The sequence below is a fragment of the Eulemur rufifrons genome, chromosome 7 (genome assembly GCF_041146395.1).
Source record: "Eulemur rufifrons isolate Redbay chromosome 7, OSU_ERuf_1, whole genome shotgun sequence".
Taxonomy (NCBI): Eukaryota; Metazoa; Chordata; class Mammalia; order Primates; family Lemuridae; genus Eulemur; species Eulemur rufifrons.
This window is the reverse complement of record NC_090989.1, coordinates 44,628,947-44,641,565: the sequence shown is the minus strand read 5'-3', so window position 1 is coordinate 44,641,565 and position 12,619 is coordinate 44,628,947. Positions and strand designations below refer to the sequence as shown.

At 34.4% G+C, this 12,619-nt stretch overlaps 1 protein-coding gene across 1 annotated transcript; it reads right to left on the bottom strand.

The window, feature by feature from the left end:
* Window positions 1-5,524: 5,524 nt before the first annotated feature.
* On the bottom strand, window positions 5,525-6,466 carry LOC138386228 (olfactory receptor 5K1-like). The gene has a single exon (XM_069472512.1). It carries the CDS (start codon window positions 6,464-6,466, stop codon window positions 5,525-5,527), a length of 942 nt encoding a protein of 313 aa, XP_069328613.1.
* Between the last annotated feature and the right edge of the window lie 6,153 nt (window positions 6,467-12,619).

The window sequence follows — 12,619 nt, the reverse complement described above, 5'->3', positions numbered from 1 at the left end:
GGACATTCCAAATCCTCACTTCCCTGAAGCAGAACCTAAAGACTTTGTTGTGATTACATTCAACTATCCTTCTGCCCAGTATTCCTTCACTTTCTCAGTAAGTACTGAGCCTGAGGGCATTCCCCAGCAAACTTCGTATATGCACAGCTACACCTTAGAGTCTGTTTCCTAAGGATCTCTACTTAAAGTAGATGCTACAGAAACAAAAGAAAATCACGGATCAGAAGACAGAATTAATCCTACCTGTCAGAGATAAACCATTTATTAAAGAAATAGCAAGTCACTATACCAAGGGAGTTGGGTACTCCCAAATTAATAAATGAGTATAGTATGCTCTTACTCCTGCCTAAATAGAATTCATCTATCATTCATCATCCTAAAAAAAGACATTTCTAAATAAACAGAAAAATGATAGCCTATATCCATACAACACTAATAAAGAAGAAAATAGAAAACAAAGATCAAAACATTCTATTTGACAAAAATTTTTCATAGAATATAACCATAGAGAGAAAAACTCTAACACAACACTGCAACCTGAATTCATTATATTTAACATGCATGTCCTGATATGTGAATACATCTTTTATGTAAATTCAAAAATCACAATACAGATGGACAAAAAGAAATATATAAAATGAGAACTGGCAAAATGTAGAAGATAAATTGGAGAAAATGATATAATTATTTTAGAAATTAATACTAAATTTTAAGTTTCTCAAGGAGTAAGAGCTTCTGCTGTTTATATAATGGCCAATGAAGAGCAAAAGTAAAACAAAGAGAATAAAAATAAACACAGAAAGGGATAAAGAAGATTAGAGTCAACATGATCAGTATGTAAGATAAGCAAGGGCACTAGATAACACATAAAATTAAAGTCCTAAGAAAGAAAAGAAATAATATTTAAAATTGTATTCTAAAAAAATTGGGGGAATAAAAGATCTGAATTTACCAAATGACACTTGTCATAACTCATCCAGAATAATGAACTCTAAGATATAACATAATAAAAATGTTATACTTTAAGACAAAGAAAAATGATCTGCGCCTACACATGGAAATACAACCTCACTTCCAAAGATAATCACATTGGCATCTGACTTCTCAACAGCAATATGCAAAGTAAAATAACTATAGACTAATATTTTCAATAAACTCAAACAAAATATATGTGCCAAGGATTTTATATCTAGTTAAGCTACAGTTTCCAATTTATACATGTAGAAAGAATCAGAGAAATAGAAAATAACTATTAGAGCACCAAAGTAATAATTGCTGACAGAAAGATGAGCTGGAAGGCAAAACTTTAGAGAAATAGGATATCTGTCTAGTTTCCAAGAATCTTCCTAATATGTTTATTAAATACTAGGGTGCAGCTACCATTCTTCTACAAATTTTTGATCCTCCTACCTCCAGGTGATAGAGTACAGTTTCCATCCTCTTGAATGTGACCTGGAATTAGTGACTTGTTTCTAATGAATGGAGTATGGAAAGAGAAATATAGTTAACTGTACAGTGAAGAAACCTAGCAGACTCCACCTTAACCAAGTGATCCAGGTTAACATCATGGATAATACTTCAGGTAATATCATGTACCCCCTGACATGATACAATGAGAAGAGCACTTCAATTCTGTGATATTCTGCCCCCAAATCCCTAACACAAGTCTAACTATGAGCAAATATCACACAAACCAAAACTGAAGGACATTATACAAAATATCTTAACTATTAATAGTACTCTTTAAAAGAATCAAGGGCATGAAGGACAAGGAAACTGTCACAGATTAGAGGAAACTAAGAACAATTTTGAGACAAGTGGAAAAAATTTTTATGTGAACTGCATATTAGTTGATGTTAAATTTCTTGGGTGTAATGATAATATGACTATATAGAAAATGTCTTCTTTTGAGATATGTTTTGAAGTACTTACGGATAAAGTGTCATGATGTCATTGCCTATATATGTATTTTATATATATGCATATATTTATCATATCTACACATATATATGTGTGTTGTATGTATGTATATACACATTTAGAGATAGTCAAAAGGAGTAGAATGTTGAGAATTATTTAATGGCTTAATCAATTTTTTAAACAGTTAAAAGTGTGTCAGCATTAAATCGTATTATTCTATCAATCTTCTGTAAGTTTTAAATTTTTCAAAACAAATTTCAGCAAAAATCTCATTCATCCATATCTCTCTTGAATCTCTGTCCTAATTCTTTCCCACTTCAAAGCTTCTTCTCTTAGCTTCTTTATCTCCCTTTCACGTTACGTTACTTTATGCTATATATAGTATGACTTAGTGGTTATGAATATAGATTCTGGAATCAGATAGCTTGAGTTTGATGCCTGAGTTCCACCTTCAAATGTCTGTGGAAAAATCATGAAATCTCTCTTTCCCCCATAAATTTTTAAATATAGAGATTAATGGAAATCAAAATATAGTACTGAAAGCCAAAGACTTAATAGATGTGCTTTCATATTGAAAAGGATACCACCTGGCCGGGCGCGGTGGCTCACGCCTGTAATCCTAGCACTCTGGGAGGCCTAGGCGGGTGGATCGCTCAAGGTCAGGAGTTCAAGACCAGCCTGAGCAAGAGCGAGACCCCGTCTCTACTAAAAATAGAAAGAAATTATATGGACAACTAAAATATATATATATATATACAAAAATAATTAGCCGGGCATGGTGGCGCATGCCTCTAGTCCCAGCTACTGTGGAGGCTGAGGCAGTAGGACCGCTTAAGCCCAGGAGTTTGAGGTTGCTGTGAGCTAGACTGACGCCACGGCACTCACTCTAGCCCGGGCAACAAAGTGAGACTCTGTCTCAAAAAAAAAAAAGAAAAGAAAAGGATACCACCACATGGAAAAGTTATTTGTAAGCTAAAAAAATGTTTGGGGATTAATTTATAATAGGATATAAAAGAGAAGGCAGAGACGTGAAGACATCAATATTTATTCAGTTTCAAATAAAACACCTTTCTCAAACAAGCTTAAATAATTACTAGATCTATGGATAACACAAACAAGAGTGGTTTATTCCAGTGACTCTGGGTCTGTTTTCTGTGTGATTCCCTCAGCTATGTCTTCTTTTGTGTATTGGCTTCATCCCCAGGTTGGTTTCCCTCTTGATGGCAAAATGATGTAGGCCGTGCCATATTTCACATCCACACACCGTGACATACAGAGAGAGAAAGGCTGCCATTTTTGTGGCTCTCTTGTAATGTAAAGGAACATATTTCTCAGAAACTTCCAGAAAAATCACTACTTCTGTTTCTTTTGCCCCAAATAAATCACATACTCTTCCCTTGACAGACCTCTGGAATTTATTGTTGCTAAGAGTTGGGAATGGATGTTCTAGAGAAACATAACAAAACTCATGGTACTATTAGAAAGGGAAAAAAATTAATGAATACAAGTCTGATGACAAAAATACCAGTTAAACTAGAGGGTAGATCCAAGAGATACAACATCTTTCTAATTCAGAGCTTCTTAAACTTTTTGGTCTCTGAACTCGCTTATATTCTGAAAATGTATTTAGGACCCTAAAGAGCTTTTTTTTTTTATGTGGGTTATATCTATTCATAATTATCACATTAGAAATAAAAATGAGAAATTTAAAAAATGTTTAATTCATTTAAAAATAAAAATAATAAACCCACTATATAATAACTTGCATAATTATATTAAAGTATTTGAAAAAAATATTTACTGAGTTCCCAAATGTGTCAGGCACTATTTGAATACTGATAATATAAAATTAGATATGGCATGGTTAATACAGAAATAAGGTAGGCCTTTATTTTATTATCCAACAGTTATAATTTACTATTTTTTTTCTGTAAAATGTTACTCATATATATTCATTTGTCTATTTTCTTGGGTATTCTCCAGTTCCAGTTCTCATCACTTCATATATGATTTACTGGAGTTAGTCTCATTACTTCCAATCTCTTCCCAATCAATTGCCTGGTTAGTTTTCTAAAAGATACAATCACATTACTCTGCTGCCAAGAAGACACCAATGTCTCAAAATTCTAAATAAATTCAGATTTTTTTTAGGGCAGCATTTAAGGACCCCAGTAACCTAATGCACTTCCACTGTTGTTTTTTATATTCACTAAGAACTCTCCCCAACAGTTTTGCCACTTTCTTGACTCTGTCCCATTGTTCATGTTCCCCTCACACTCACTACCACACTCATTTCCATAATCATTGACTCTAGCTATGCTCATGCCCATTTGTCCCCCTGATATAAAAATTTTTGCTATCTTATTAGGCACAGTTTACTTTTGCTGCTTAATAATGTAATCTACCTGGCTACATGGATCTTCATTTTCTGAGCTTCCACATATGTGGAGAAAAGGCATATGGATTCAAGATTTAGCTCCATCCAGGTGACCTGGATGAACCTGGGCAAGCTACTCCCTATTTCAAAATATGAGATTTCAACTAAGGAAATGCAAGAAAAATAATGCCTGTCTAATTGGTAGGTAATATTTATGAAAAGTCTGATGTACTGCCTAGCAGAGAGTAGGTTCATAAATTATTTTTTCTTTCATATTTGTACTTTTACATGATGAATAAATATTTTTACTTAGGTATTAAGCATTTTCACTATTTTCTGCCTCATTTATGCTTGAACAGCATTTCTATGTTTCTGTGAATGTTCTGAACACATCAATAATGTTCATGGGAATCAGTGCATGTTGGTGGTACTGGTAATAACAAACAAGATAAGGAATAATATCAGGGTGAAAAAAGTTTATTTAATCAATATATTCAGGAACTAAACTGTCTTATATGATGAACAAATAGGAAAACTACACGAAAACTTTCAAATCCATAGAGATTACAGTATAGACTAAATTTCAACAACATATATAGATAAATGACCATTATATAGACACTCCATTTCAGAGAACTGGAGAATAAAATTTACTCTCACTAAAAATGAGAATGTCCTTGATTAGAACATACAAATTCTGCATTAATCCATATTCAAACAATTTAATCTCTTGAATGAATTCAAAGAAAATTGAGAATCAAATTCAAACATACAGTTTACTTCTCACAGACACTGTTGTTTAAGGAGGAATTAACATTTTTGAACTTGGAATGTGACTGAGTTTTTCAAAATTATGCTAGAGATCCCAGAAGTTTGTCACCAATGGAAGTTTCCTTTATATATTCTGATTTCTATTTCTAGAATTTGTTGCATTTATTGAAAATTATAACTATTTACACTGACAGAATTAGTTACTAGGGTAAAACACTGTCTTCTGAATCAATTTGTGACCTCAAATATATATATTTAATTTACTACTAGTAGCTTAGATTTTAAAATCCATTTTAGCTGACTAATTTTCAAATTCATATATTTGACTTATATACCATATTTGATTTTTTTATATTTTATACACAAATTTTTCATTTTTTATCATCTCAGTATTCCTTGATTTTGAAAAAATCTTATCAAATCATAAGTAGTTTTCCAAAGGGGATGATAATTTTTTCAGAATGTTACAAAACTTTTTTTCTTCATAATTCTTTTCATGACATTTATTACTTCCTTATTTCTTAGACTATAAATAAAAGGATTCAATAAGGGAATTACTAAAGTATAAAAAATAGCAACGGGTATGTCTTTATCCCCTTCTTTAAGTGAATTTGGTCTAATGTACATGAAGAGAAGAGAACCATAGAATATTGAGACAGAGAGAAAGTGGGATGCACAAGTAGATAAGGCTTTGCTTCTTCCTGCTTTGGATTTCATTGTGAATATTGTGAAAAGGATACAGAGATAAGAGATTAAGACTACAGTAATAGTGGAAATTTGAATTGACCCTGAAAAGATAAGTATCATTAATTCATTGATATAAGGGTCAACACAGGAGAGTCTGCACAATGGAAGAATATCACAGAAAAAGTGATTGATTTGATGAGACCCACAGAAAGTTAACCTAAACAGAAATCCTACGTGAATCACAGAATGCAGGTGTCCAGCTATGTAGGCTCCTGTGGTCATCTGAATGCAGAGTTTCCTTGACATCTTGGTGTGGTACTGCAGTGGGCTGCATATGGCCACATAGCGGTCATAGGCCATTGCCGCCAGAAGAAAGCAGTCTGCAGTTTCAGCGAGGCACAGAAAGTAAAATTGTGCCATACATTCATGGAGAGAAATGCTTCTGTCCTCAGAAAAGAAGTTCTCTAACATCTTGGGGGTAATGGCACAGGAGCAGCAGGAATCCATCAGAGCCAAGTTGCCTAGAAAGATGTACATTGGTGTGTGCAGACGATGTTCTGTGTAAATTAACACCACCAAACCAAGGTTCCCCACCATGGTGATCACATAGATGGCAAAGAACACCACAAACAGAAGAGTCTTCAGCTCTGGGTGATCTGTAAATCCTGTGAGGATGAACTCAGTTGTCAAGGAGTGGTTGTCCTCACTCATGTCTATCTTGCCTGCTAAGAAAGGAATTATGGAGATATAAGATTCTAATGTAAAGTGTATAATTTTCCTTCACTTTTTTTTTTTATGACAGGGAGAGGAATTTCTTCAAGCTTCCCCTACTTTCTCTGTAACACAGGTACACATAATTCTAGGGGAACATTTGTTACAGTATAGTGTCAGCCTCTGTGACTTCATGCTCTGACCATCAGTATTCACAGGATGTTTTGATAATCTCAGGAAGGATGGTTAAAGTGGTAAACGTTTCTCTTTATGACTTGTTGAAAGAAAAATCTACAAATCTAGGGTACTCATATTTTGTTCATTATTTCCAAATAATTCTAAAGTCAGTTTTATATTCAAGATCTTTAAAATAAATTTCACATCAATATTCAAATATATATGTGAACACATGTGTGTATACATACATACATATATATAAATATAATAGCCATTTCTAGTGAGATCACAATTTATATATACCCTTCCCAATTTAGTAAATATTTTAAACGAGCATGCTGTAGATATGTTACATTTATATCTTAGATATTTCACAAAGATCAATAAGGAGTAAAAAGTGGACTCTTCATCTTAATGGAAATTGACTTGGAAAACTAAGGAAATAAATTTGCCTAGATTATCACCTCTCACATCCCTTTCCTCAGTGTCATACTCATTTTCTTGAACACTGGTGCTGTCTATTGTTGCCACTGATTTTTGCCCAGAGATCTTATTTATTTTCTCCTTTTTGTAAGGCATCATTTCCATATAATGCTAGTTAATAAAATTTTCACTAAATCCCCTAGGCCACACTGATCTCTGAGCTGTGGAGCATGTTTTATATGCCCAATGCAATTCAGAATTTCTTGTATATGATCTACATTGCTTTTTCTCATATATGTCTACACAATTTCCTTATTGTATTAGAAGCATTTTCCTAGCTCTGGCCTCTACTTCTGTGAAAGAAGCTGTAACATGCTATGGGGAAAAGGCAGCCACATCCCAATAATCGGGGATGGGTGACCTTGTTTTCAGTACCTACCAATGATCATTTATGTCCTCTTTGGCCTCTGCAAATTGAGACTATTAACTTGGAAATGATTAAAAAGTCATCATATGAAAAATTTAGGGTGTCTTTATTTATTTAGAATTGACTCCTACTATTTTTGTTTGCCCAGATGATTATATAAGATTTTCTATACATTTGCAGTAGATTAAAAGTTAATAAATACAATCAACCTTGCCTTTATAATTTAGTTTTCTAACACTTAGAAAAAGAGAAAACTCTTTTAATCTCATTAGTATTTTTTAAGAAAAAATTTTGTTTTACTTTAAATGATTAGCTGACAATTCTAATCATACAAGTTTTATGGTCAAAATGGGTTTATTTTTACATAATCAAAACATCAAAAAAGGCAGTGGCTGAAAATTTTATTAATTTTTTAAATATAAACCACTTAATTATTCAAGTATGTTAGAAATAACTTTCAATGCACATGGGTGAATTATTTAACATAATAATTTTTGTGAACTTATCTGTATGCTTTGTAATTTTATCTCACAATCAGAAAAGGTCAGGGTGAATTTCAGTATTGTGTCTTACCTTAGTTTTGCACAGCCTTCAATTTTGAGAAGAGTTAATAACTGGGAGTCGAAAATGTAAGAATAAGAACAAAACCCATAATAAATCAGAGAAATAAACATTTATGTATGATAATATTAAAAGTAAGAGTAAATTAGAATATTTACCCTAAACTAATTTTTCTGAGAAGAACTTTGTGAGAGTTTGTTGTTTGCTATACCATGTTAGGACTCATATAATTCCATAATATAAACTTTGGCCCCTAAAACAATTGGGATTAGAAGAATGAAAACTAGAAGACTACCAATAGATCAGTGTCAATAATTATGTTACTTACAATGCAAAGTTAAAGTTTTGCATCAAATCCTAAAGAGATTTTCCTGCACTGACATCAATGTATTTCTCTGGAGAGACTCAGTCCCCAAAACATACAAACCCTGTGGCATTTATTAAAGATGTCCTGTGAGACAATGAGGTGAAAGCAAATGACCTTCATGAAAGTGATTCCTACATAACTGACCTCAGTTGATCTTGCTGATTCATATGTAACTGACCTCACTTTTACAATTATGTTTATTATTGTGTGCATAAATTATGAAATAAGAAAAAATGAGTCTCAGGCTGATTTGATCTCTTGATGGAGGAAGGAGTATTAATATGGTTTATGAACATAATTAAAATTTTAAGATGACTAAAAGAATTTGTACCCACATCTTACATAGCCTTCATTGGACACACTGATATTATTATTTAGTCCCACATATGAATTACCGACATTGTTCTTCTGTTCACCTCAGATGACCTTTACCTTTCTTACCTTGTTTTTTCTTCTAACCACTGATCACTCTCAATGTTTCTTGGTATATGCTTCCATATTCGATCACTCCTCATCACTGCCATTAACATGTAGGGTTAGAGAGGTGGAATTTCGTTGTTATATTCATTCCTGTATTTTTAACACCTTGAATAGTGTCTGGCACTTTGTAGTGCTCAATAAATATTGTTGAATGAATAAAAAATGATATTGCTCTGCTCTGGAATCCATAATGGCCCCTAATTACTTTTCAAACTAAATCTATTCTTATTTGGTATTCCAGCTACTCCACCATCTCTCCACATCTTAGCCCCTTGCTTTCTACATTGCACTCTAGGGCACTTGGCCATGTGCATGCCTTCACTATTCCTCTGTGCACTGTTCAATTAATTTGTCCCTAATGTTTACTGTATAATACTGTAGACTTTATAAACACTGTACCCTTAGGTTACACTAAATTTGTAAAAAAATATTTTTCTTTAAAATAAATTAACATTAACTTAGTACTACTTTTTTCTTTATAAACTTTTAATTTTTTTTTTTACCATTTTGTCTCTTAAATTTTTTTTTTTTTTTTTTTTTTTGAGACAGAGTCTCACTTTGTTCCCCGGGCTAGAGTGAGTGCCATGGTGTTAGCCTAGCTCACAGCAATCTCAAACTCCTGGGCTTAAGCGATCCTACTGCCTCAGCCTCCTGAGTAGCTGGGATGACAGGCATGTGCCACCATGCCCGGCTAATTTTTTCTATATATATATTTTAGTTGTCCATATAATTTCTTTCTATTTTTAGTAGAGACGGGGTCTCGCTCTTGCTCAGGCTGGTCTTGAACTCCTGACCTTGAGCGATCCACCTGCCTCGGTCTCCCAGAGGGCTAGGATTACAGGCGTGAGCCACCGCACCCGGCCCCATTTTGTCTCTTTTGTAATAACACTTAATTTAAAACACAAACACATTGTATAGCTGTACAAAAGTATTTTCTTTCTTTATATCATTATTCTATAAGCTTCTCTCTATTTTTAAAATATTTGTTCTATTTTACTTCTTAAACTTTTTTTTTTTTAAACTAAGGTACAAACACACACTTAAGCCTAGGCCTACGCAGGGTCAGGATCATTAATCAGTATCACTGTCTTCCACTTTCACATCTTGTCCCACTGGAAGGTCTTCAGGGGCAATAACACAATCAATAACGTGCCTGGAGCTGTCATCCCCTATGATAAGGGTGCTTTCTTCTGGAATACCTCCTGACAGACCTGCCTGAGGCTGTTTTAAGTTAACTTTTTGTTAATATAAGTAGAAGGAGTACCCTCTTACATAACAGTATAGTAAGAACATAAACCAGTAACATAGTCATTTGTTATCATTATCGAGTATCATGTAATGTACATAATTGTATGTTCTATACTTTTATACTACTGGTAGCAGAGTAGGTTTGTTTATGCCAGCATCACCACAAGGACATGAGTAATACATTGTGCTATGACATTATGATGGCTACGACGTCATTAGGTGGTGCAAAATTTTAAGCTCCATTATGATCTTATATGACCAGAGTGGTATATAGAGTCCATCATTGACCAGAACAGTGTTATGCTTATAATATTTGAATGTTAGCTTAGCACAGTGACATACTAATTCAATGACTTGTTTACATGTATTTGCAAACATTTTTGGATGTCTGACACAGTTGGAAAAGATCCTACACACAGATACATCTGTCTGAATAGGAGAAGAATGACAGTTTTGAGTGGGTTTCAGGAGAGGATATGACTCTTTAGCAGCTCTATGCTGTGGTATAAGCAGTTCTGGCATTTAGGCCATATGACTTGGCAGACTTGTGGTGTTAGAGATATCAGAGGTGGGAAGAGATGTGGAGCTAATGGAAAGTTTATGGAATACTCCAATGGGAAAATCCTAACATGGACACTTACAGTTTTGGGTCAAGACTTTGCTCTCTACAGTAGAGAATCATAAAATATTCAAGGAAAACAAGAAACAGAAAACAAAAAGCAATGATCCTTTCTAGAGACAGAGCTTCTGACTCTGGGACATTCAGTGATCATGAGAAAAGACCTGCCCTTCATAACCTGGAATTTGTCAGATTTAGTATAAAGATGGGTGGGCCCAGGAAAAATCCATTAAAAGATGAGAGAGACACATCCACAGATCAATCATTAGCAGGGCACAGGATACCACAGCCGCATAGGCAGGTGACCCAGAACTCCGTATTATCTACCACCATTACACTGACATCTTTCCCTCAGCTCACATATCTGGCTTCAACAGGCCAAATTTGGTTCTTGAATAGTCGGCTTGGAATGTTAGTGCAAGCCAAAATGTATTGTTTCTGAACTATAGCTGCACCCAGTTTGACCTTGAAAGTCACCCACGAGGAGAAATCCTCCCTTTGGGCAGTGAATCAATTATCTGTTTCCATTGTATAGAAGGAAAAGTCCAAAGTAAGCACATATGGATTTAGTGTAGAGGTGAATAGCTTGGATGTTTTCAGTGACCTGGAGTGGACCAGAACTGAGGAAGGGCCATATGGATGAGTGCACTGCAGTGAATGCTAAATGTGGAGATCTTCATATTACATGTAAATTCCCAAAAGAGAGTACCATGAAAGAGCCACCAAGCAGCAAAGTAAACAGAATCTCAGTCTGATCTCAGTCAATTGAGATCATCCAACTTTGTTCTTCTACAACTCTAGTGCTGGAAGAGAGTCCATATGAGCAAAGTGGCCATAGTGTTTGGATGGAGGCATACACATACCTAACAACATGGACTCCAACTCTTGAAGACTGATAGAGCAGCTGCTCCTGCCAGGTGTCAAAATTGCCAATAGCAGAACCCTAATATGGTAATATCCTTCAAGCTAATTGGCTGGCAGCAATTTGACTACTGTAAATCCCTTTTATTTTGAAGTGAGTGGAAAGTTATCTTGAGTGGAATTAACAAAATCCAGGCATTGGCCACTTTTTCTTTCTGCAAGATCTGAAGAATCATCCTATCTGCTGAGGCTTACAGAGTGATGTATAAGATTGCATTTGACCAGGAAACTTGGATTACAGCAATCAAAGTGTGGTTCTGGGCAATGATGGGTACACTCTTTCTTTCTTTTGTTTTTCAATTTGAATGGATATAGGGAATACAAATGTTTTTTTGTTACATGGATGAATTGTATGGTGGTGAAATCTAGACTTTTAGTGTACCCATCACCTGAGTAGTCTACATTGTACCTAATAGATAATTTTTTGTCCCTTACCCCTTTCCTACCTCCTCCTTTCTGAGTCTCCAATATCCATTATGCCACTTTGTATGACCATGCATATCCTTAGCTTAGCTCCCGCTTATAAGTGAGAAAGTGCAGTATTTATTTTTCCATTCTTGAGATATATCACTTAGAATAATGATCTCCAGTTCTATCCAAGTGGCTATAAAAGGCATCATATAATTCTATTTCATAGCTGAGTAGTATTCCATGATAAAATATTACACATTTTCTTTATCCACTCATCAGTTGATGGGCACTTAGGTTGGTTCTGTATCTTTGTAATTGTGAATTGTGGTGCAATAAACATTTGGGTGCAGGTGTCTTTTTTTTTTTTTAACAAAAGACTTATTTTCCTCTGGGTAGATACCCAGTAGTGGGATTACTAGATCAAATGGTAAGTCTACTTTTAGTTATTTGAGGAATCTGCATACTGCTTTCCATTGCAGTTGCACAACTTTACATTCCCATCAACGGTTTATAAGTGTT